The 23,913-nt window shown below is 44.7% G+C and overlaps 2 protein-coding genes across 2 annotated transcripts in view; one reads left to right on the top strand and one right to left on the bottom strand.

Moving 5' to 3' along the window:
- The first annotated feature begins 8,527 nt into the window (after window positions 1-8,527).
- The window catches only part of RBP1 (retinol binding protein 1), a 50,969-nt gene continuing 35,583 nt past the window's right edge, over window positions 8,528-23,913 (top strand). Inside the window, exons 1-2 of the mRNA XM_084847085.1 lie at window positions 8,528-8,609; window positions 9,276-9,454. Of these exons, the coding sequence (XP_084703211.1) occupies window positions 8,537-8,609; window positions 9,276-9,454 (252 nt within the window). The 5' untranslated portion in view covers window positions 8,528-8,536. The remainder of the gene's footprint in view (window positions 8,610-9,275; window positions 9,455-23,913) is intronic.
- The window catches only part of MRI1 (methylthioribose-1-phosphate isomerase 1), a 157,746-nt gene continuing 143,062 nt past the window's right edge, over window positions 9,230-23,913 (bottom strand). The window contains exon 7 of the mRNA XM_084847080.1: window positions 9,230-9,317. Within this exon, the coding sequence (XP_084703206.1) occupies window positions 9,312-9,317 (6 nt within the window). The 3' untranslated portion in view covers window positions 9,230-9,311. The remainder of the gene's footprint in view (window positions 9,318-23,913) is intronic.

Raw genomic sequence — 23,913 nt, 5'->3', positions numbered from 1 at the left:
CATACTCCAGGAAATAAAGCCAGAGGGAATGATATTAAAGGCAAAACTGAAGTACTTTGGCCACATAATGAGGAGACAGGATACCCTGGAGAAGATGCTGATGGTAGGGAAAGTGGAAGGCGAAAGGAAGAGGGGCTGACCAAGGGCAAGGTGGATGGATGATATTCTGGAGGTGACGGACTCGACCTTGGGGGAGCTGGGGGTGGCGACAGCCGACAGGAAGCTCTGGCGTGGGCTGGTCCATGAAGTCACCAAGAGTCAGAAGCGACTGACCAAATAAACAACAACAACCTTAACCATCTTCGGGAGGAATGCTAAATCCGGCCGCAGGACCACCTTTTCCTTGTGAAATACAGTGTAAGGTAAGTCTGTTCACAATGGGGAGAGTTCGCTCGCTCTCCACGATGTCATAATGGCTATCAGGAAGGCGACCTTCCAAGAGAGCAGCCTCAAGTCCACTGTAGCAAGAAGTTCGAATGGTACTGATGTGAGGGTGTTAAGCACCAGGGTTAGGTCCCACTGAGGAATGAAGTCTGTCACTGGAGGAGCCAAGTTTCTGAGTCCTCGCAGGAATTGCTTGCATAAGGGGTGGCTGAATATGGGGCACCCGTCAATGTTGCCCCTCATAGCAGAAATCGCTGAAGCATATGCCCTGATGGATGAGTACTTCAGGCCCTTGCTGAAAAGACGTTGGAGGAAAAGCAATATGTCCACTAGACAACAGTCATTAGGGTTGCAGTTGTTGTTGGTTGCAAACCGAAAAAATGAAGCCCATTTTGCTGAGTACGAGCGGCGCGTGGATGGTTTCCTTGCTGCATCAAGTACAGCCTGCACTGTCAGTGGAATCAGTGGGGAAAAGTGGTGGGTGGTTGGATCCTCCATGCTGTGAGGTTCAGGGTGTGGCGATTGGGGTGAAGGATCCTGCCCCGGTACTGGGAAATCAAGTTGTCTATCCGCAGTAGCGGTGGGAGGCGTTCATGCACTAGGTTCAACAGCATCGTGAACCAGGGTTGTCTGGGCCACCAATGGGCAATCGGGATGCAGTTTGTGGTGTCCTGTCTGATTTTGGAGATCACCCTCATGAGGAGTGGGAATGGAGGGAAGAGGTAGAATAGTGATCCTTCCATTCTAGGAAAAAGGCATCGCCAAATGATCCGTGGCCGACCCCGGCTCTGGAGCAGAATTGTCCACAGGTCGTGTTCCCTGGAGTCATGAAGAGGTCAATCTCTGGTTGGCCCCACTGGTTGAAAATTAGTTGCAGGACTGTCGTGTCCAGCTGCCATTCATGGGAGCACCAGAGGAAGCAGCTGAGAGAGTCTGCCAACAGGTTGTCTTGTCCTGCTATATGGAGAGCGGACAATTGAATGTCCTTGGCAATGACCCAGTCGTAAAGGTGTAGAGTGAGAGAAAGGAGGTGGGATGAGTGTGTTCCGCCTTGCTTGTTTAGGTACCAGAGAACTGTGGTGTTGTCCGTGAGGATCTGGATGTGTTGATGTCAGAGGTACGGTTCGAAGGCGCTGAGAGCTTTCCAAACTGCCAACAGCTCCAAGAAATGTATATGGTATAGTGTTTCTTTGGAGGACCATAGACCTTGTGCTTGAAAGGGGCCACAATGCGCTCCTCAACCTAGGAGAGAGGCGTCTTTGGTGAGAACCCTGGTTGGAGGAGAGGGAAGGAATGGCATCCCTTGGGTCAGATGCCTGGAGTCCATCCACCAGTCTAAGCTGAGAGCAACGACCTCTGGTATCAAGAGTGTCACAAAGTGAGGGTTGCGGGTTAAATCAAAGTTCCAGATGAACCAGTGTTGAAGTGGTCTCATTCGAAGCCAAGCCCATTCCACAACCGATACCATGGCTGCCATATGGCCAAGGAGGCATTGGACATCGCGTGCCCTGGCACGGCAGGCAGAGAATATCGACATGGCTTGCATGACAAGGTTTGTGATGCAAGTCGTTGGTAGGTACACCCGGCCCAATTTGGAATCAAGGACGGCCCCTATAAATTGAACTGTTCAAGCAGGAGTCAAGTGAGAGTTTTCCTTGTTGATTCGTAGTTCCAATGCCCGAGGAAGATCCAAGACGATCACAATATCGTGCAGTAGGGCTTCTCGGGAGAAGGCCACCAGTAGCCAATCATCTAGATATGGGTAGATTTCTACTCCCTGAAGATGGAGGTAAGCGCAGACCACAGCCATGCACTTGGTAAATACGTGTGGGGCGCTGAGAGGCTGAATGGCAAGACGTTGAACTGGAACAGTTCCGCTCCAATCGCAAAGCTGAGGAACTTTCTATGTGAGCATTCTATGGCTACGTGGAAGTACACATGTTCAAGATCGATCGTGGCAAACCACAAGCCCTTCCGTAGGAGTGGGAGAATTGTGGCTAGAGTTGTCATCCTGAACTTCTTGGGGGTGACAAACTTGTTCAGGTCGCGAAGGTCAAGAATGAGGCGAAGGCCTCCATCCCGTTTCGGTACCGTGAAGTACCTGGAGAAGAACCCCTCCGTACCGATGTTTGGGTGAAAACGTTGAATGGTGCCCTTTCGTAAGAGAGATTTAGTTTCTTTGTGGAGGACCTCTGAAAGTGAGGTGACCCAGACTGGATCCGAAGTCAGGGTGTGTGTGTGTTGAATTCTATTCTGTATCCATGATGGACAATAGCTAGCACCCAGTTGTCTGACGTCACTCTTGCCCACGCTGGGTAATATTGGCTCAGGAGGTTTCCAAAAGGTGGATTATAATTGTTGGTACGGAGGGGAACAGAGCTGGAGTCAAAGACAACGTTTAGAGAATCCGTCACCCTTTTGTTGGAACCTGGGAAAGGAGTAGTGTTTTCACTGCTGCTGCTGCTGCTGCTGCTGTAGGAATCTGGGTGTCCAGTCCCCAGATTGCCATGGTGGATAGGTCTGGTTTCGGTACCAGCAATGCTGACGGTACGGAGGATACTGCTGCTGTTGCTGCTGGGCTTGACTGATGCCCATCTTACGAGCAGTCGTTCTGGCTTTCTGCACAGAGTCCATCTGGTCATCCGTGTTGGTGCTGAATAAACCCTCACCGTCGAAGGGTAGATTTTCTATCCGCGAGCGGGCTTCAGGAGTTAGGCCCACAGAACAAAGCCAGGCATGCCGCCTTAGGGCAACAGATCCCATCATGCTCTTAGCATTGCAGTCCGCTTGATGACGGGCAGTGTTAATTTGTTGATGAGAAAGTTTGGATGCCTCAGCATGAAACATTCTAGCTAAGTTGCATTGATCCTCAGGGAGGTATGCAATGAGGGAGTCCATTTTCTCCCAGAGGAAGAGTTGATACCTGGCCATCATTGCCTGGTAGTTGGAAATTCTAAGCCCCAATGCCGCTGAGGAGTAGAGATAACATCCAACGATATCAAGTTTGCAACCCTCCTTATCCACAGGTGAGGCATGTGCTTTCTGTGAGCGACCTTGGGCATACTCCACAATTATGGACTTCGGTTTCGGATGTGAGAAGAAGAAAGATGCCTACATCTCTTGAACCCTGTACATCAATTCCAGCCTCTTGGACATTGGGGTCAAGGACGAAGGTGTTTTCCATGTCTGTTGGGCTGCACTCAGCGGGGCTGGAAGAAAAGGAATGGCCACTGGTGTGGACTGGTCCATTGCAACAGCATCGAATACCAGGTCGTGAATCTGTTGGGGAGGTTGTTGGACCTTGACGCCCAATGATTGTGCCATCCTCAGCACTTGTTCAGAGAAGTGGCCCATGTCTTCAGAAGGTGACGCTCTATCTCATGTCCCGACGACATCATCCGGTTATGAGAGAGATGGAGAAACCGAGGAATATGAGGAGGAGTCAGACTGGCAGTCCTCCCCAGATTCCTGCGATTGAGTAGGTCATTGAACCACAGCGGAAGCATGAAGTGGAACAGGAGGCAGCGGGGCTTGATGGACCCAACTGGTTTGGTGTATCACTAGGAACGTCAAGCGCCTCGGTACCAGAGGAGGAGGGCAGAAAACGTCCTGGGTGTCAAAGCCGGAGCATTGTCCAGACTGAAAAGGAGCATGCGATGGCGAAGTAGCTCCTAGGTAGTGGGAGTGATCGAGGAAGAGATTGCGGTCCCTACGGAGTCTCCAATCCACATCCGAACGCTGTCAGTGAGGGGGAGGCGATGAGGCTGAAAAACGGTCCCAATCTTGGGATGGAGAATGTGAGTGATCACAGTTGTATTGTCCTGTCCAATGATCCCAACGGTATCGATCTGGAGATCGCTGTTGAGAAGGCTGTCAAGAGGAAAGCACAGGTCAATACCGAGGTGACTGGATGTCATAACGACTTGTTATGTGTTGGAGACTTGGATCTCTGCCCCATGGCTGTCTGAGTTGGACGGGGTGGTTGGGTTGGTGTATCCCTCAACTCACCCTCCGAGACCCCCTGTTCCAGAGTAGTTGTGTGTGTGGTGGGCACAACACGAATAGGAGAATCCAGGAAAGGAGGAGGAGGTGGGAGGATTTCTTTTTCCTCTTCTTTTCCTGTGCATCCGCCATTGGTTTAGGGCATTTTGCCCGTTTTGAGGACTTTTTTGCCGCTGAAATGGCCAAGCTCCTTCCCGGAGTAGATGGGTCTACTCGCACCGGCTCAGTGGTGGGCGGGGGGGGGAGATTGGGTCGCAATGACCACTTCTGTACTTGTAGAAGGGGCCGCAGAGGGCTGGTCCCTGGGTGTTTGTGCCTTAGGCACGTTGACTGCCTGAAGGGCCTATTGCCACAGGATCACTTTTAGTCAATCAGACCTGTTCTTGAGAGCCTGTTTTGATAGCAGTTGGCAGTGGTGGCAAGTTTCAACTTTGTGGGATTCCCTCAAACAAAGGAGACATAAGGAGTGGTTGTCCGAAGGGGGCACCTTACTACCACAGGCCGTGCACCTTCTAAACGGAGGCTTTGGGGCCTTAGGCTGAGGAAGAAAAAATGCATTGCCGCTGAGGCAAACGATGCCCCCCAACACCACCGACAATCTCTCTCTCTCTCTCTTATTTTGAAGATAAAGAAGAAAAATAAGATGGAGGAAATGAGGTTTAGATAAGATAGAAATACAGCGTGACAGAATGTCAAAAGAAGTTCCCCACGAAGTAACACTAAGGCGGTCGAAAAGGAACTGAAGGGAAGGCAGGAACCCACGCTATATATGCCAGAGATGGTGGGGGAGGGGTCCACGCCAAAAATCTATGCAGCTTGGAAGTTTCCCGAATGAGTCTCCACGCAGGTGCAGAGCCCATATGTGTGATGCACAGAGACCACGAAGAAGAACTAGGGATACCTGTCTTTATGAAGCAAAGGCTAATCCTTTGAAAGAAAATTGCATTCCATTTGTTGCAGACTACCATCCTGCTGCCCCCAACTCCCGCCAGATTATGAAAGATAGTTACCCTATTATATCATATCGTGCTCATTTAACAGAAGCCATTAACATATGATACTATACTTTGAAGGGCAATGTACAGACATATCCAGTTTCCACTGGTATAAATTAGGGATGGACGAAAGTCTCTTACCTGTTCTCAAAGCTTGCTTTGCGGTGGGGGGGAGGTGTTTCGGTTCTCCCCCCGAAGTTCAGGCAAGGGAGGGAGGCGCCCCGCATCACCTGGCCGAAATTCAGGCCAAGGGGGAGGCGCCCCATCACTCGCCGGCAAAATTCAGTCTGGGTAGGAGCGCCCTGTCTACCCGGCCGCAAAAAAAAAAGTAAAACACACACACACACCCGTGATAGGCTGCGTAACGATTTACGTAGCCTATCAACGGCTAGATTTCCAAAGTCAGCCGTGATAGGCTATGTAAATCGTCACGTAGCCTATCACAGCTGACTTTGAAAAAAAAAAGCGTACACAAATGGCGGCTCCCATGGGGACCACCATTTGCGTTCCTTATTTTGGCACGTCTAGTCTAAGTAAAGATTTACATAGACTACGGCGAAAATAAGGGCAACGCAAATAGCGTTCCCTTATTTTTGCTGTAGTCTACGTAAATCTTTATGTAGACTAGACATGCCAAAATAAGGAACGCAAATGGTGGCACCCCATGGGAGCCGCCATTTGTGTACGCTTTTTTTTTTTCAAAGTCACCCGTGATAGGCTACGTGACGATTTACATAGCCTATCACGGCTGACTTTGGAAATCTAGCCGTGATAGGCTACGTAAATCGTTACGCAGCCTATCACGGGTGTGTGTGTGTGTTTTACTTTTTTTTTTTGCAATGGCGGCGGTGGCAGCCGGTCGGGAGACCGGCCGCCGCCCCCGACGAAACGCCGCCAAACCGCCGCCGGGACCCGCCGCCGAGAGGGACATTCGCCGAAGGTAAGTCCCATCCCGGGGGGGCGGCGGAGAATTTCCCCAACACTTTCGGGGGGCCGAATGCGTCGGTGCTCGGCCTCCCGAAGATTCGTGGAGAAATTCTCCGCCAACCCTAGTATAAATTCATTTGCTACTGTGTAAAAGTTCGATATTGCATGTACCGCTCCGAACTGTTTTGACAGGTGAATCAGAATGAACTGGTATGCCCTCGAAACCTCCTGCAGCTAGATATCAAGCAACAGAGTTCTAATAGGATACTGAATATTCTTCATCAGAAAAATATGAAACCCAGCTTCAATTTAATTTCCACTTTGTTTGCTTGTTGTTGCATTGCATTGGGATTTTATCCCAACAGAGCATTTATGTGTTTGATAAATTGAAAGTTTCAGAACTTCAGAACTCTACAAATCAAGATAAGACTGTCTTGGGGATGGGTTGTTGCTTTCAGTTTTTGGAATAGGCATCTGAAATAAGTAGAATATGATTTTGAGCTGGGCAAACTCCAATAGGTATTAGAATCTGAACTATAAAAGAAGTGTCACCTTACCCCAGCAGGAGGAGATAGCCTGTTCAGAAACATAGCAGCTAATGTCTTGGATTAGCTAACTCAATTAAGGGCGCCATCCTATGGGTTGCACCCTGGGTACTTGTAAGCCTCAAACTCAGAGGCTTACGAGCATCTTATGCAGAGAAGCAGGCACGAGTATCCTCACACCTGCCTCTCTGCATTTTAGCTAGATGGGCAATTTTGCCCATCTAACAGAAGTTTTGGGGAGGGGGAGGGAAGGAGGTTTGGGCAGCCCTAGGAAAGATCATAGGACTGCCACTCCAGTCTCCTCCCTTCCCCTCTCTCAGGGAAGACCCCTTTTCCCCATCTCCACACTCCATTTTCTGAGTGTGAAGAGGCAGCCTGCATGGTTCTTTCTGCACTGGCTACAAGGGGAAAGGGGAGGGAGAGGTAAGCATGTTCCTGGGTCTGAGCTGGGAGCGCTGTCTTGGAGCCCAGAGCCAGGAAACCGAAAAATCCTATGTCCCCCAGACACTGTCTAGAGGACATAGGATTGCTCCCTAATTTAACCTTGAACTCATTCTATATTGAAAACTATTGGCAATAGGTTTGTTTGAAATTTTCCTGCTGTATTTCTAAGTGATGGGAAGACTTTAGAGTCTGAAGGGATTCCTTTCAAGCAACAGTGTATTGTTGCTGAATAATGCAGTACAACACAGCGTGTATTTTTTTCCCACTTGCTTACTTGCACTGAAGTTAATGGGTTTCTGTGAAGTATGGCTGATTTCTTGGTCTGAAAAGACATCACATTCTCTTAGCTGAAAGCGTGTGCTGATGAATAAAAATGTGCAGAACTGCTAGAGATGCTGGGTGTTACTCTAATTGGGTGGAATTGGGTGTTACTCTAATAATACAAGGTTGGAAAAGTAACGGCTGTTTCTTTTACAGCCATCTATTAACTAACTAGTTAATCTCTCCTGAAAACGCCCATCACTCAGGGTTTACTTCAGGCTTCCCCAAAGCCTGAAGTAAACCCTGGCGCTCTCCAAATGTGTTGGACTACAACTGCCAGCATCCCCAGCCAGCCATGCTAGGAATTATAATTCAACACATCAAGGGCACCAGGTTAGGGGTGGCTGGATTGCTTCATAGGCATGGTTTGAAGGACAAATTTAGCTATTCAGAACAGAATATGCAGATCATTTTTAGTGGTAGAATTTCCATAGTCCTCTGTGGGTTACAGAGTTGGAAGAGAAAGTCAACAAGGATCTCAAATGCTCCAGGCAACTATAATTGGCCACTGCAGCCACCCTTACAAATCCACCTAGTACACCCACTGCAGGCAATACTTAGAGCCTATCCATGTATCAGGACTATTTTCTTAGCCTTATGGAAGGGAAGAAGTAAAATCGATATCCATCTAGTCAGTGGCTACAGCCCTACTGTAGGGAAGGGCAGTGATCTATTCCATTTAAATCAAGCCATCCTGCTGTCATTAGCAAACTAAAAGGTTCAGCTCTTGTGGGAGGATTTAAGGTAAAACTTAAACACTAATCGGCTTAAAGGGACCAGCATAACTGCATGGTCGGAAGAACAGATAAAAGAAACCAGAGTTCAAACTTGCTTCAGCAAAAGACACTGAGTTATATGTTGCAGAATTAACACACTAGTCAAAGGCTTTGATTTTTGACTAGGAAACAAACACTAGTAATGCCTGCAGATTTCAATGGTTACTGGAAGATGCTCAGCAGTGACAATTTTGAAGAGTATTTGAAAGCACTGGGTAAGATTTGTTTTATTTTTTCACCTATCACACAACCGTAGCTTTGTATCTTCTAGCCTTGAGATAACTCTGATTTTTCTGTAGACTCATTCACATAAGTATCACGCCATTTCAATTTATATTGCTTTTGTATGAAAATATTTTTAGCAAGAAGCTTCTTTATTAACAGTGCTATGTGTAAATATTTTTCTAATCTTTTAAAGGAAAGTACCTAAACAATAGGAAGTGAACATACTTTATGTGGGAAGGAAAGAAGAGTCCATACAACCACTAATACTTTAGAATAGTAAAAAATAGTTATCGAGGACTTATTATTATAGCACTAGCAATGCATATGGCACTTTATACAGCTTTGTGACAAAAAAAAATTAGGTCTTTAACCTCAAGAAACTTACAGTCTACATTACAATCAGGTAATGGGGGGGGGCAAGAGTAGTAAAGCATGAACTATATATTTCATTGGAAAGCCGTTGTAGTGGTATAACCTATAGTGACACATTTAAAAGTCTTTTCATGTGAAGGGATGGGTGTTAACACTTATGAACTTAGACTGAACTTCAAATTAAAAATACTTACCACTGTACAGTCTTCAGTGCTTTTCCAAATCTTGTATTAATACCTTCACAGAAATCTTGTTCTTCTTTGGTCTCCCTGTCTTTCTTCCAGACGTAAATATTGCTTTGAGGAAAATAGCCAATATGCTCAAACCTGACAAAGAGATTATTCAGGATGGAGACCACATGATCATTAGAACACTAAGCACTTTTAAAAACTACATCATGGATTTTGATATAGGGAAAGAATTTGAGGAGGATTTAACAGGACTGGATGATCGCAAATGCATGGTAAGAATTAGAACAGCTACTGTTGCATGACAAAGAAGATTAGATTAAAAATCCTGTTTCACTGTAGTCACAGCCATTGTGGTATGTTTGACAGCTGTATTTAGGGTGTCTCTACATTAAGCAACAACAATAACAACAACAACACATCCTTTGGGGGGCTTTCTGCTTTTGCTTTCTTTGGGATTAGGATGGGCTTCTTTACACAGCAAACATGTGGTTTGAATAGAGGAAGCGCCTCCCTCCCTCCCTGGCATGTGTGCAAAGGAGCAGGGCTTGGGGGAACCTTGCTTTCCTGGCTTAACTTGTGCTGTACTGTTTCCTCACAGCTCTAGGCTCAACTACTTGGGAGTAAGCCCCATTGATGTCAAAGGGACTTACTTCTGAGTAGACATAAGATCACACTGTAAGTCTGCAGCCCTCAGCACATTTACTTCGGAGTAAGCCCCACTGAACTTAATGGGGTACTCTGAATCAAAAGAGGACGTTGATTCTGAACTTGGTGGGGTAGGGGATCAGATCTGTCTCCCTTCGTTGCAGAGAGACATTTTACTCTGAGAGACACGTGATTTGAATTGAGGAAAGTACTTCCTCAGAAAGTTCATGGTGCTAAGCCAGTATTACACACTGCCGATATGGCACCATTAACTTTTAATCTCCAAACTTTTTGAAAGCGCAATAAAGGGGAAAATGTGCAGGAGGCATCCTGGAAGTTGACGACATCATGTAAAGGTGTCCAAAATTCCATTGGTCCAAAATTCCATGAGTGACCAATCGTGAGTGTGCAGTAAATCAGTTGTGTAGCGACACCCTTAGTTAGGGCCACAGACTAAGTACAAACTTAGTTACAATAAACACGCTGGAGATTAAGGGTGCAATCCTATGGATGTTTAGACAGAAAAAAGGACTACAAACCCAGTATGCCTCAGCTGGCATGGCTGGCTGGGGAATGCTGGGAGTTGTAGGCCTTTGTTCTGTCTAAACATCCATAGGTTTGCACCCGAAGTTACTCTGTTTCATTAAGGCTACAATCCTATGCACATGTTTCTCAGAGTACATTCCATTGAACACAGTGCAACTTACTTCCCACATGTACAGGACTGCGGTGTAAGAAGAATGGTGTTCCATTTAATTTTATACTTTAAAATTATGAAAGTGGTTTCCAGCCATATTTGGGCCAGTATTAATAACTGATACATAAAGCAGTTCATCACTTCTTGGGGAGACTTACAGTCAGGGCCAGAGATATCGGAACAAGGATAACTGTTTTGGCAGTTGGCCTCTGCACACCACCACATTGAAGTTGAAAGGAAACACACCCAGATGGGAGCAAAGTCAGGACTTTCAGCTTTAATTCAAGGGCTTTGACCAAAGGGGGGACGAACCATTTGGGAAGGACAGCCAGTGGCATACACACACACCCATGGTGGGTGGCACGTAAGTAATGGAACAAACCAACATCATTTCAAACTTAAGGGTCGCCTTTAATACCAGGATGAACATCCTTTGCAGTCAATGACTGCCTGAAGTCTGGAACCCATGGACATGACCCAACGCTAGGTTTCCTCCCTTGAGATGCTTTGCCAGGCCTTTATTGCAGCTGCCTTCAGCTGCTGCTTGTTTGTGGGTCTTTCTGCCTTCAGTCTTGTCTTCAGTAAGTGAAAAGCATGCTCTATTGGGCTGAGATCAGGTGACTGACTTGGCCATTGAAGAACAGCCCACTTCTTTGCCTTCAGAAAGTCTTGGGTAGCTTTTGCTGTATGTTTTGGGACATTGAAAGGGAAGGTTCCTCCTGTGCCAGCACTGGGTCATTACTGACCCCTAGAGGGACACCGCTTGCGCTGGCGTTTTCACGGCAGACTATAGCGGGGTGGTTTGCCATTGCCTTCCTGCAATATGAAGTGGCGTCCTATGAGTTTGGCAGCATTCAGCTGAATCTGAGCAGAAAGTATAGCCCTATACACTTCAGAATTCATCCTGCTAAAACGTTTTTATCAGCAGTCAGGTCATCAATAAACCAGTGACCTGGTTCCGTTGGCAGCCATACATGCCCATGCCATAACACTGCCTCCACCATGTTTGACAGATGATGTGGTCTGCTTTGGATCATGACCTGTTCCTTTCCTTCTCCATACTTTTCTCTTCCCATCATTCTGGTACAAGTTAATCTTGGTTTCATCAGTCCAAACAATCTGATTCCAGAACTGGGCAGGGTTTTTTAGGCGTTTGCTGGCAAAGGCTAATCTGGCCTTTCTGTTCTTGAACGTTACCAGTGGTTTGCACCATGTTGTCAGGCCTCTGTATTTACATTCATAAAGCTTTCTCTTGACTGTAGATGTTGACAATGACATGCCTACCTCCGCAAGAGCGTTCTTGACCTGGCTAGATGTGTGAAAGGGTTCCTCTTCACCATGAGCAGAATTCTGCAGTCATCCACTTTAGTTGTCTTCCGTGGTCTTCCAGGCCTTTTGCTGTTGCTGAGCTTGCCAGTTAATTCCTTCTTTTTCAGGATGTTCCAAACTGTTGTATTGGCCACTCCCACTGTTTTTGGTATCTCTCTCATAGGTTTATTTTGTTTCCTCAGCCTAATGATGGCCTCCTTCACTCACGTGGACACCTCTTTGGACCTCATGTTGGGAGTTCCAGTGAACAGCTACCAAATGCAAATGTAATAGTCAGACCACCTCCAGGCCTTTTATCTGCTTGATTGGCCATGGGGTACCCAGGAAACAGACCACACCTGGCCATGCAGCTGCTTGTCAGCCATTCGTTCCATTACTTATGAGCCACCAACGATGGGTGTGTGTGTATGCCACTGGCTGTCCTTCCTGAATGGTTAGTGCCCCACTTTTGTCAAAGCCCTTGAATTACAGCTGAAAGTCCTGACTTTGCTCCCATCTTGGTGTCGTGTACAGAGGCCAACTGCCAAAACAGTTATCCCTGTTCCAATATTTCTGGCCCTGACTGTATACATTTGAATGGGGCTGCTGATAGAATATAATCCTGCTCATCTTGAGTTGAGTAGCAGAAGAGAGGGAATGTATTGCCTCTCTTGTCCACCTTTTGCTAGCGATTCTGGGTAGGCCAGGACAGAATTCACATGCTTTAAAAAGCCATTTATAACAAAAACTGGAACATCATCCTTAACAGAAGCAGACAGTAGCAAGACTTCTCCCTTGTGAGCTTTTAGCTTTTGACAAGAAAACAATATTGTGCAGCTCATGAGAAATAATACCAATTAGCAGCACAAGGTTGTTAATACCAAGCTGCTTAGCTGAGTCAGAGCCCAAATGTTGTCCTTTCCCTTAGTTTGAGAGCAAGACACTGGTAAAGACTCCTAAAGTGAATGGTTTGCAAGTGGCAAAAGGCTACTCAGATCGGGAAGATAAAAAAACAACTCCAAGATGAACAGCAGACCACCTCTGAATGAGCAGTGGGCCTTCTCTAGTCTCAAGCAGCAGAAATTTCCTCTTGATCTGGTAACAACACAAAAATGGATTGATTCTGAAATACAGTGAAGGGGAGCCTGTGTTGCCTGTCAAGAAATTTGGTAGGTTCAACCTACATGCAGTTGGCTGCCAAGGAAGAATGCAAAGTACCAAAACAATGAAGGACGGCTGTTTGGTTCTTATTAGATGGCGCCAAAAGAGACCTCTTCAGTTGTTTGGTATGCGTGGGTACCAAATTCATGAAGGGGCTTCTCAGAACATGCTGGTGAGCCCCACCCCATAGATGCCAACACATGTGTCACTCCTGGCTCCTGGCTGATGCTCAGTCTGTGACAATCTGAAGGGTATGGCTTACACACTCTTTCTGTATGGCTCTCTCTACAGCAGGGGTGGGGAACCTCTTTCAGCCCAAGGATCAAATTCACTTCTGCAATATCTGTGATTTTCTTACACATTCCCTCAGTTTGAACAGATCTCTTTGGAGCTCTTTGCAAGCCCTTCCTTTTTTTTTTTTTTTTTACCAACCTGAATAATTTGATGTAATCCATAAATTTGCCCACCTCACTACTCACTCACCCTTAACTCCAGATCATTAATGAACAAGTTTAAAAAGCACTGCCCCCAATACAGATCCTTGGGGGACCTCACTTCTTACATCCCTTCATTGTGAGAACTGTCCATTTATTTCTATGCTCTGCTTCCTGTTCATTTACCACTTGTGTATAAGAAGACCCAGCATCTTATCCCATGACTACTAAGTTCACTCAGGAGCTTTTGGTGAGGGACTTGGCCAAAAGCTTTATGAAAGCTCCAAGTACTGCCAGATCACCCTTACCCACGTGCTTGTTAACACTCTCAAAAGAACTCTAAAAAGTTAATGAGGCAAGACTTCTCTTTGCAGAAGCCATATTGATGCTTCTTCAGCAAGACATGTTCTTCAATATGCTTGGCATTTTTACCTTTAATAATGCTTTCCACCAATTTTCCCAGAATAGACGTTAACGAGCCTGAATTTTCTGAATCCCCACCCCCACCCTGATTCCTTTTTAAAAATTGGTGTTATGTTGGCTACTTTGGAATCCTCTAGTACAGAGACCAATCTTAGAGATGTGTTATATATTTTTCCTAGAAGATGATGCTCAGTTCTCTCTCTCTGTCTCCTTTTCAACATATGTAAAGGAGGCTATAGAAGTTCTGAACTGTTACCTGAATGCAGTGATGGGTTGGATGTGAATTAACAAGTCGAAGCTCCATCCAGACAAGACAGATCATAGACAAGCTAATCCAGAATGGGCAGGACAGCCTGTACTGGACAGGGTGGTACTCCCTCTGAAGGATCAGGTTTGTAGTTCGGGTATGTTCCTGGATCCAGCATTGCTCCTGAATGCTTACATGGCAGTTACGGAGTGCTTTTGCCCATTTGGCTGATGTGCCACCTGCACCTTTTCCTGGAGAAGGCAGACCTGGCCCAGTGATACATGCTTTGGTCATCTCCTAATTAGATTCTGCAGCACACTGGCTGGGTTCACACCACACGCCAACCCACAGTCAGTGTTGAGCATGGGTTGTCATTGAACCGTGGGTTGTTGAACCGTGGGCTGTTATGTTTTGCAACTCAGCCACATTAACAAATCATGGTTTGTTAACCACAGTCATGACACTTGATAACTTTTTAGGCAGGCAGTGAAAACATTTTTATTCAACTTGGCTTTTAATGGTTTTTAATTTGAGACTGAAGGTTTTAATAGTGCTTTATTTTAATTCTGATATTGTTTGTTTCCATGGTATTTTGTTTTGCAAACCACCTTGAAGCCCTTTTTTGGATTGAAAGGTGGTGTGGCCATGTTGCCTGGGGATGATGGGAGTTGCAGTACAACACATCTGGATGGTACCCAGTTGGGGAAGGCTGATATAAATAAATAACTATCCTCCCCTCCGTGAGCAGCCCCTTGTCCCACACCATTCATGAGAACCCCCCATCCCTCTAGAGAGGCTTTGGGAGGGGGGCACAGGGCTGCAAGGGATAGGGGAAGAAGGCAGTGGGAAAGTTTGTTCCATAATAAAGTTCCTTCCACTCATGGTTCTCAAGATCCAACTCATTAGATTTTATTTGACTTACAGGTGTTTTAATTTTGTAAGCTGCTTTGATTGCTTTGTCTGTAACTGTGGTAGAAATTCAAAAATAAATGAATACACTAGTTGACTAAAGATCTGACCATATCTGTGATTGCAGTGACTGGGCAGAAGTACTTCCCTGATCACAGAAATTGTTCCTGATAACAATTATCACTCAGTTCACACAGTATATTTTGCCCATAAAAGTGCACACCTAAGGAAGTTCAGCTTGGCTCACATGGATGAAAGCTGTATTATATGAATCGGCCTCAAGCCACTTATATTATCTAGGCACCTAGGAATGTGCTGCTGGTGTCTAGGAAAGTAAAATATTTATTCAGTTCTATGTAAGTCTGGTGCCTAAAAATACAAAGCCAAAGTTCTAGAAGCCTGAAATTTTTCTTCAGCTCCGTTAACAGTTTCTTCCCATACTTGATGAGGGCCTAGTATTGGTTGGCACAATAAAGTGTTAGAGTTTTGCTTCTTGTGCAATGATAGCTGACTTTTTAGTGTCAGGTAATTATAACATACTGCTTCCACTTATTTTAACACTTATTTAGTGCCAATAGGATTTGTAATTTAGAAAGTTACTTTCCAGAGTGTTCTTAAAATATCTGTGTACTACAAGTTCTAGAATTACTGGATCACTGACAGAGAGACCCAGTAATATTTTTCAGGTGGATAATTGTTTAAGTTTCCACAAAGAGGAGAAAACTGGGAAGAGGGCCTTAGTTATGACAAGGAATCAGATTTCTGGAAGTCCATTATTTATTCCAGGGACATAAATTTGCTTCCCAAAAACTGTAGTGAATGAAGGAGAATTGTGTTGTAAGATGGCCAAAGCAGAGATGAGTGTCAAGCAGTTTAGCCTAGAAAGGCTGTAGACAGTTTGGACATAGAAGACATGTCAAATCATTTTAGCTGGGCTTTTTATAAGAGAGGGTTGTGCCCATTGTTTGCATCTGGTTCATTAAGCAATGCTTTAACGACATATAAACATATGTCTTGCCAGAGACATTTCTTCATGCTGCTGTTAGCTGCTTAGGATATAAATGAAGATTATCAAACTTTGTTTGAGAGCTCTTCCCATCACTATGGAAAGCATGCCAGTAATACAAGTTCTTGGGGAAATGTGCAGACTGTGATGATCATGCTTTAAGCGGCTTATTTGTACAATGGTTGACCACAAGGGCCTGTGTAGGAAGGAACTAATTGGAGAGCTAGTTTGCCACAGATATTACAATTAGTCTTCGATGGGTTTTGAGAATTCTTGAAACAGTCTGAGAATCCAGGTGCAGATCCCACACTGTCTATGATTCGGCCCTACTTGACATTTATATGCAATACCAACGAAGGACATGGCATTCAGTTCAGCTTTGCTACCATTCACAATGCTGTGCACAATGTTATGGTTAGCCACTACCTATGTTAACCACACTGTGTCCATTTGATTATTTGAGTGATTAATTTGGAATGCCTAAGCGTCGTTAGTTTGAATTTTGGATTTGGCATATAGATGGCTATGTTCAATGTGGTCTCAAAACAGCCATTTTTGTGTTCATTAAGCATTATACTATACAGGAACCGGGGGGGGGGGGGGATTCTATAGTATATTATGGGGGGGTAGTGTGATTGCATAGTTTTGAAGATTAGACAACCTGATTTCTATTATCTTCTGGTTCACAGTAAAATTGGCTCACTTTGTCAAACATGCAAAAGGCAGAGTTAATATTACATAGTAAGATGGTTCTGTTGCTGATGGAATTGTCAGGCAATATTATATAATGAACATGATTATGTTTTTAGCCCAGCTGCTAATTGAGTATGCAGTTAAGGAGGGCTAAACTTGGGTCAGTCATAGCTAGAAAGTCACACTCTAAAGCAGGGGTTCTCAAACCCTTTTTTCCCCAGTGTCCCCTTGAGAGAGCTAAAAAATAATTAAGCTCACCAGTTGCAAAATGGTAGTAGATGTGCAGAACCAGTCACAAAGTAGTGGCAGAAGGAGGCAAAATTTAGCATAATCAGCTAGTAATTACTGATATCATTTTACATTACATTCTTTGCTACAGCAATTTTCTTGTAACAGGGAGTTCCATAGTTCAGACATTGGCTCTGGAAGTAGCCAATGGAACTCAACCTTAAATGCTTTTAAATTGAAATAAAAAGATACTTAAAACCATGGTGATGACAGCTGGTATATGCATCCATCATCTGCTTTACCCATTAAAAGGATGTTTGAAGGCTGTTAGGGTATGAGAATATTCACTGAGGAGCAAATATGTTGGTACGATGGTGCAGTACGGCCACTTCAAACCCTGGCTCGGTCTCTTGGCATTTGATCAGCAGTCCTGTTACACAAACTCTAATGCAGTCGACATGCTGTTTTCTAAAGAAAGCTGGCCAAGCGGCTTACAGAAAGTGAGAGGTAACATCAGATCATGCATAGGGTACAAGTACAATCACTGGAACAGATTCTGTGCTCAGCTATCCCATTTTCCTTCCGGTAGGTCTCCATCTGTTTCTGTAGTAGACTCCTTTGTGATTTCCATGGGTCTGGAGATTAAAATCAGAGCCTTTTATGATGTTGCATAAAGCAAGGAGCTTGTTTCACAGTTACGTAGCCACAGTCTTGTACATGGTGTTACTGTATTGATTAAGAGGAATTAGGAATGGCTAATCTGTTTTACATCAGAACGCATAACTAAGGCTCTTTATGTCCCAGAGGAAGCATCATAGGGAAGGGTACTGATCCAGGGTTTTTTGCAGGGGCACTTCAGTAAGGGATGGTTAATATGTTACAGACATATAACATATAACATGGAGGCCACCAAAAACTGCTCCTGTGTGGGAATGCTTCACATAGGGACCATACCATTAATACTCCTCTTACCACGTGAATGAGCACCATTTGCCTGGAGAATCTTCTTACTACAATTTGCAGCCATCAGGAACTTACACTGCTGGTGCAGAGACTCTCCGTATGACTGGATATCTTAGGGCTCTTTCGTGATTTTTTTAGTGGACTCATATATAGGGGTTGTTGTGTTTGAATTGGCCTTTATTGTTCCATTTTATTTAGATGTGTGCTTAGTGTTCAGTTTCTGAAGCTTCAAGATCGTTATATCAAACTCCATCTTTTATGATTCTCTTCCTCTTGTTTTTCAAAATTACCTTCACATAGTCACAGTTCTAAGTGACGACTAAACATCGGGCTAAATTGCGTTTGATAATATCCATCCAGTAGTTTACTGTTATTCACATTATGGTGAATGTAACAGAAGAACATGGAGTTATCCAAAGCAAGATCAGTACATGGCTTTTGCTCATCCAAAGTCTTTATTAATGCCAGGCAGGTTGACTGTCATGCTGCCTGAAAGTGCTTTTTCCTCAGTACATTAAGAATTATAGCAGTTCATATCTCATCTGGATGTTTTCAAGAAAATGTTTGGCAATCAGGGATATAAGGGCTGGATAGGGAGTGTACCACATTTCCTTTGGGTCTTTTGTAACTTAATTCCATTGTTGGGGTTCAGACTTTTAGAGGAGGCTCTGGGCCGAAGCACTGCTGTGGAACCAAAGACCCCTGAGCCTGGACCAACATATGTGACCCCTGAGCCTAGCTTAAGCACTGGGCTAGCACACCTTCTCCAAGAGCTACACATTCCATGGAATCAATTTGCAAGTGCTGGCAGCATGCCCAGCATAAACTCTTGGAGAGGCCTGTTTCTTTAAAGCTTCCATTGTGGGAAGGGGTGGAGTCTGGGAGCGGATCTCTGAACTGTGGCTATGAGAGTGTGATCATGATGCCATTGGGGACTTGATCCTTAGCAGTCCGTCTGCAATGGTGAAGCTATTGCTGTTAACCTCTGACACACTGCAAAATTCCTGCTGCCTGCTGAAATAAAAATGAACTACTGAACCCAATTTTGGCACTGTTCTAGTTCAAAGCTTCTCATTTGAACTCCTTAACCCCGTACATCTTCTTAACTGAGGTTGTATGTATCTTGCTTTTAATTATTAGAAGCTGCCTGTCTGGGATTGGGCTGTGTCAGGGGAAAAAATAAAAACCTGTTTCCAAGAATGATGCACTATGAGAATAGGCAGTTGTACTAGGAATCAGACCAGCAATGTATATGTGATCTCCATTTATGGCAGGGGTGCACAACCTTTTTGGCCCCAAGGGTAGCATGTGATGCTAGCTGTCAGTGGCAATATGCATGCACACACACAAACACACACACATCTGTATGAGGAGGGAGTGGAGAGTAAAGGTGGTAAGGAATTTGGTGGCAGTGGAGGGAGGTCAGGGCACCCTTGGGGGTGCACAGTAAAGGCCTTGGGGAGCAAAGGTTGTGCATCCCTGATTTACAGGGTCCCTGAAGTCAGAATTTGCAGCAGGAAGGATGTTCTGCTTTGTTGGCCAGGCACAGACAGAAGGCCCAGCTTCATTCTGCATGCAGTGGTGTCATGGTAAATTCTGAAGTGCAGGTGCTCATCATGACAGCCCCCATAGCCACACCCCTAAGAAGAGTCCAAATATGCAGGGGCCTGTGGTGATCCGTATGTTTTTAAAAAAGTTCTAGCAGTTTTCATGTCCACCAGGAGCAGGTCTTTTGTAAAGCTAATGGGTCTGAATTGCCCATTCAAAACCAAGCCACTCACCCCCAAATACAACAGGGAACAATACGTTGGAATATTGCTGGAAAGAAATATCAGCCCCCCTCGACTACTGTGAGGATTGCAGCTAAGCTCAGAGGGAACAGGGAAATCTGAGAGCTGGGGGGAGGGAGGATAACCCCAGTATCCCTGCTACTGAAAAAGTTCCAGCACTCTGTCCCTGTGAGCCCTAGCTCCACAGCACCACTGACTGCGTGCCAGTTATAGGAGCACATCCCTGTTTCACACTGTACTTGAAGTGGGGTGTGCGGGACCTAACACATACAATCCTGGGTGGCTCACTCTGCCGGATTCCAGCCTGATACCATGAGCTGCCTGATTTAAGCCACAGGTGCTGTCCTACTTTTACAAAGAAGGGTGACGTAGAAATATTAAATTCGTTGAAAAGCAGCTCCTCACCTAAATTGACAAGGCTTCTGGGACTAATGCCACCTGTGGTGCATAAACTAAGAGAGAGAGAGAGAGAGAGAGAGAGAGATCTGAAGCTGCTCAGCTAATGTGGTGGTTGTCTGTGTGACTGCATTAATTTAGTCTTTAACCTCAGTAAACTCTCGGTTTATATACAAACAAACGGTGAAAAGAGAATAAATGGCTTGAAAACTTGGTAAGCCAAGCTGTTGCCTCCTTCCTGGCTTTAATGCGAAGTGGATGGATTTTAAATATGTATAAATAATAATGCCATTTGTGTATAGACACTAATACATGTGCAGGGGAAATCATTAAGCATTACAAATAAATTAAATGACAATAGGCTTAAAAATTGATCCCTGCCCTTTCTCACACCAACTAAGCACTATAATCTGGCACTTTATTCTTCTCAAGCCTGCACAGTAAGCATTCCACATTTTCAAAGTGCCTGAACTCTTTCATTAGAATAAGGAAAAGCAATTTATGCAAAGGATAAAGAGTAAAGGAAAATGGCATTCAATAGTATGGTTAATTTGAGACTCTGCCATGAACTGCTCAGCCTTGCATACAATTTTATATTATGCATTTGTCTTATAATTAATTATTTGCTTCACTACTCAATGAGCTTTCTACTCTCCCACCCACCCCTGCGTATTGATCCTTTATCAATGACTGTCTGCAGCTTAGTTCCTCCATTGCTTTCTTCACTGATTTCAAAAACAAGTAATTTTCAAGCTTAAGGCTGTGGCTCTGTATGGCAACAACTTGCCCTTGTATCCCAAGCTTGAACAATCCAGTAGGCAGATACATCGCTGGCAATGTTAGCTGACAACACTTACATGTACAAGCATTATGTACCTTCCTTATTGGGCCTTTCCTTCTATGCACTTTGCAGTCATGTGGTGACAAATTGCAGGAGGTGCATGAGAAGCAACTTGTGCAAATAGATTGTTGTGTGGAGCAGCCTCTACACTGTTGCGTTGTTAATTGCATGTATTTAATTGCCCCTTCAAGCTGGGCAGAAAGTTTGGGCAGTCCATAGTGAACATAAGAGGTATTACTGGGTGTTAGAAAGTATGCAACCATATTTACACTTTACTGCAGGTATAGTTAGTGGTTTCTAGAGCTGTGTGACTGGGATGACAGTGTCAGCAGGGCTGGTGTCAAGGGTAGACATGGTCAGGTACCTGCTGAGGGCCCACACTGTAGCGGGGGCCCACTGACAAGAGGTCCCTGGGTTGCTCCTCCTTTTCACCTTTACAACCTTCCCGTTCACCTGCCTCTTGCTCTGGCCCAGACTACAGCAGTGGTGAAAAGGAGGAGCCTACTTGCTTCCGACCTTTCTGCCTATCAAGCAAGGAAGTGATAGCAATGATGAGAAAGAAGATGAGGAGCAGTAGCAACTGGTGACAATGGTGATGAGAATATAGACTCACTGACGGAGGGGGCCCATTGTGGGTGTCTTGCCCAAGAGCCCTGAAAAACCTGGAGCTGGCTGTGGGCGTGAAAGTGGGGAAAGAGGCTAGGAAGGTTTTGTTTTTCTATCCCTACAACCTTATGGCTAAGTAAAAGATATGCAACAAGAAATACCACCAGTGTAGGCAGTCTGTACACAAGAAGCAGGAACCCCCACTTATTGGCCTTATTTTCTCTCAGAAGTAACAGCTACAATGCATGTATTCTAAGCCCCATTTAATTGCCTAATCCAGACTTCCCCAACCTGGTGCCCACCAGATGATAGGAGTTGTAGTCCAACACATTCGGACTGCAAAGAAAGTCTAGCCTAATTCAACCCCTCTGATATAGTTGGTATCTTCTCTCACACAATGTAAAGCTATTTCCTGACCATTTCTGCATATGGTTTCTGAACAGAAGAAACTCACCTCGGTCTAAAGGATCTCCTTACTAATGGAATATTACCTCACTGCAGACATTAATTCTGTCCTCTAGCATCTTCTTCTGGAGCGTGTTCAAGCTGAGAGAACAAACCAATCTTAACAATTTTGTTTATCAACTTAAAAGGGTATTTGAAATATGACAGCCTTCTCCTGAAATACCATCACTATGTTTATACTTTATATAGAAAATGTGGTCTATACTTTAAAAAAAAACACCCATGAATATATGATAGGCTGAGAACAAACAGCTGGCTATGCCATTTTGGTGTATCACGACTGTGCCATGAGAATACAAGGCTAAGTATTTTCAGTGGCTGCTCCACAGCTTTGGAACTCCTTTTCCTCTGGAGATTTCCTAGAGTCTGAATGACATTTTCCAAAAGTGTTCTAATGTATTTATATTTGGGCTGGCTTTTAATAACCACAAGGGCAGTTTAATTCATACATAGTATCCTCGTGTTTTGTTTTTATTGTTACTCACCACCTTGGCCCTTTGGGATGAAGCAGAGTACAAATCCGACTGATTAAAACAAACAAATATGTTGAAAAAATGCAATCTCCCACAACAAGCTTTGCTGTCATATGGATATATTTCTTTGCCACCAACATCCATGAAAAAAATACCCTAGGAACTGCCTCTTTGTGTACACATCATTGGCCTTATTATAGAATTTGTTGAGGGAATCTTGGCATCTGTGAGACACAGATGCTAAGATTCAGGGAGGTAGGGGAAAATAAGGAGAAAGCGAGGAGGAGCTGAGGAACCTTAAGATGAAGGTGAAAGAAGAAAGTGCAAAAGCTGGGTTGCAGTTAAACCTCAAAAAAACCAAGATTATGGCAACCAGCTGGATTGATAACTGGCAAGCAGAGGGAGAAAACGTGGAGGCAGTGACAGACTTTGTATTTCTAGGCACAAAGATTACTGCAGACGCTGGCTACAGCCAGGAAATTAGAAGACATTTACTTCTTGGGAGGAGAGCAATGACAAATCATGATAAAACAGTGAAGAGCAGAGACATCACACTGACAACAAAGGTCCGCATAGTTAAAGCAATGGTATTTCCCGTAGTAACCTATGGCTGCGAGAGCTGGACCATAAGGAAGGCTGAGTGAAGGAAGATAGATGCTTTTGAACTGTGGTGTTGGAGGAAAATTCTGAGAGTGCCTTGGACTGCAAGAAAATCAAACCAGTCCATATTCCAGGAGATAAAGCCAGACTGCTCACTTGAGGGAATGATATTAAAGTCAAAACTGAAGTTCTTTGGCCACATACTGAGAAGACAGGATACCCTGGAGAAGATGCTGATGCTAGGGAAAGTGGAAGGCAAAAGGAAGAGGGCAAGATGGATGGATGATATTCTGGAGGTGACGGACTCGACCTTGGGGGAGCTGGGGGTGGCGACAGCCGACAGGAAGCTCTGGCGTGGGCTGGTCCATGAAGTCACGAAGAGTCAGAAGTGACTGAACGAATAACAACAATGTTAAGAAATAGAAAACATGAAAGAACTGGTTTTCTTACTAAGTCATAGTATACTTCAGGTCATCATCCAATACTCTTGTTGAGTTTTGGAGTACTTTGGGGATGCAAAAGTCCCATTTTACAAGTTGAATCCTAACCATTTACTGGAACATTAAAGCCTAAATATTCAGTGTTTGCTGTGGCTCTAAATGTGAATGCAATGCCTGATAAGTGGGATATGTAGTGAAATACTTTTTGTAGTGAAAGAATCATATGTGATGTTTAGAAAAACAATATTAAACAATTCTGCAGCTTTCTGCTCTGGTGTTAGAATCCATAGCTGGGATTCTAATGTCTGTGACTGGAATGGGGCTTTCCCACCCCCACTTCCCTCTGCAGCCCTCTGGGCATACCATAAATCTACTCCTTAAGACTGGGAACTTTCTAGAACCCTTT

Source organism: Heloderma suspectum, chromosome 3, assembly GCF_057233095.1.
Source record: "Heloderma suspectum isolate Gila_16-S chromosome 3, 16-S_ref, whole genome shotgun sequence".
Lineage (NCBI taxonomy): Eukaryota > Metazoa > Chordata > Lepidosauria > Squamata > Helodermatidae > Heloderma > Heloderma suspectum.
The sequence above is the reverse complement of the archived record's forward strand: the minus strand, read 5'-3'. Positions and strand labels throughout refer to the sequence as shown.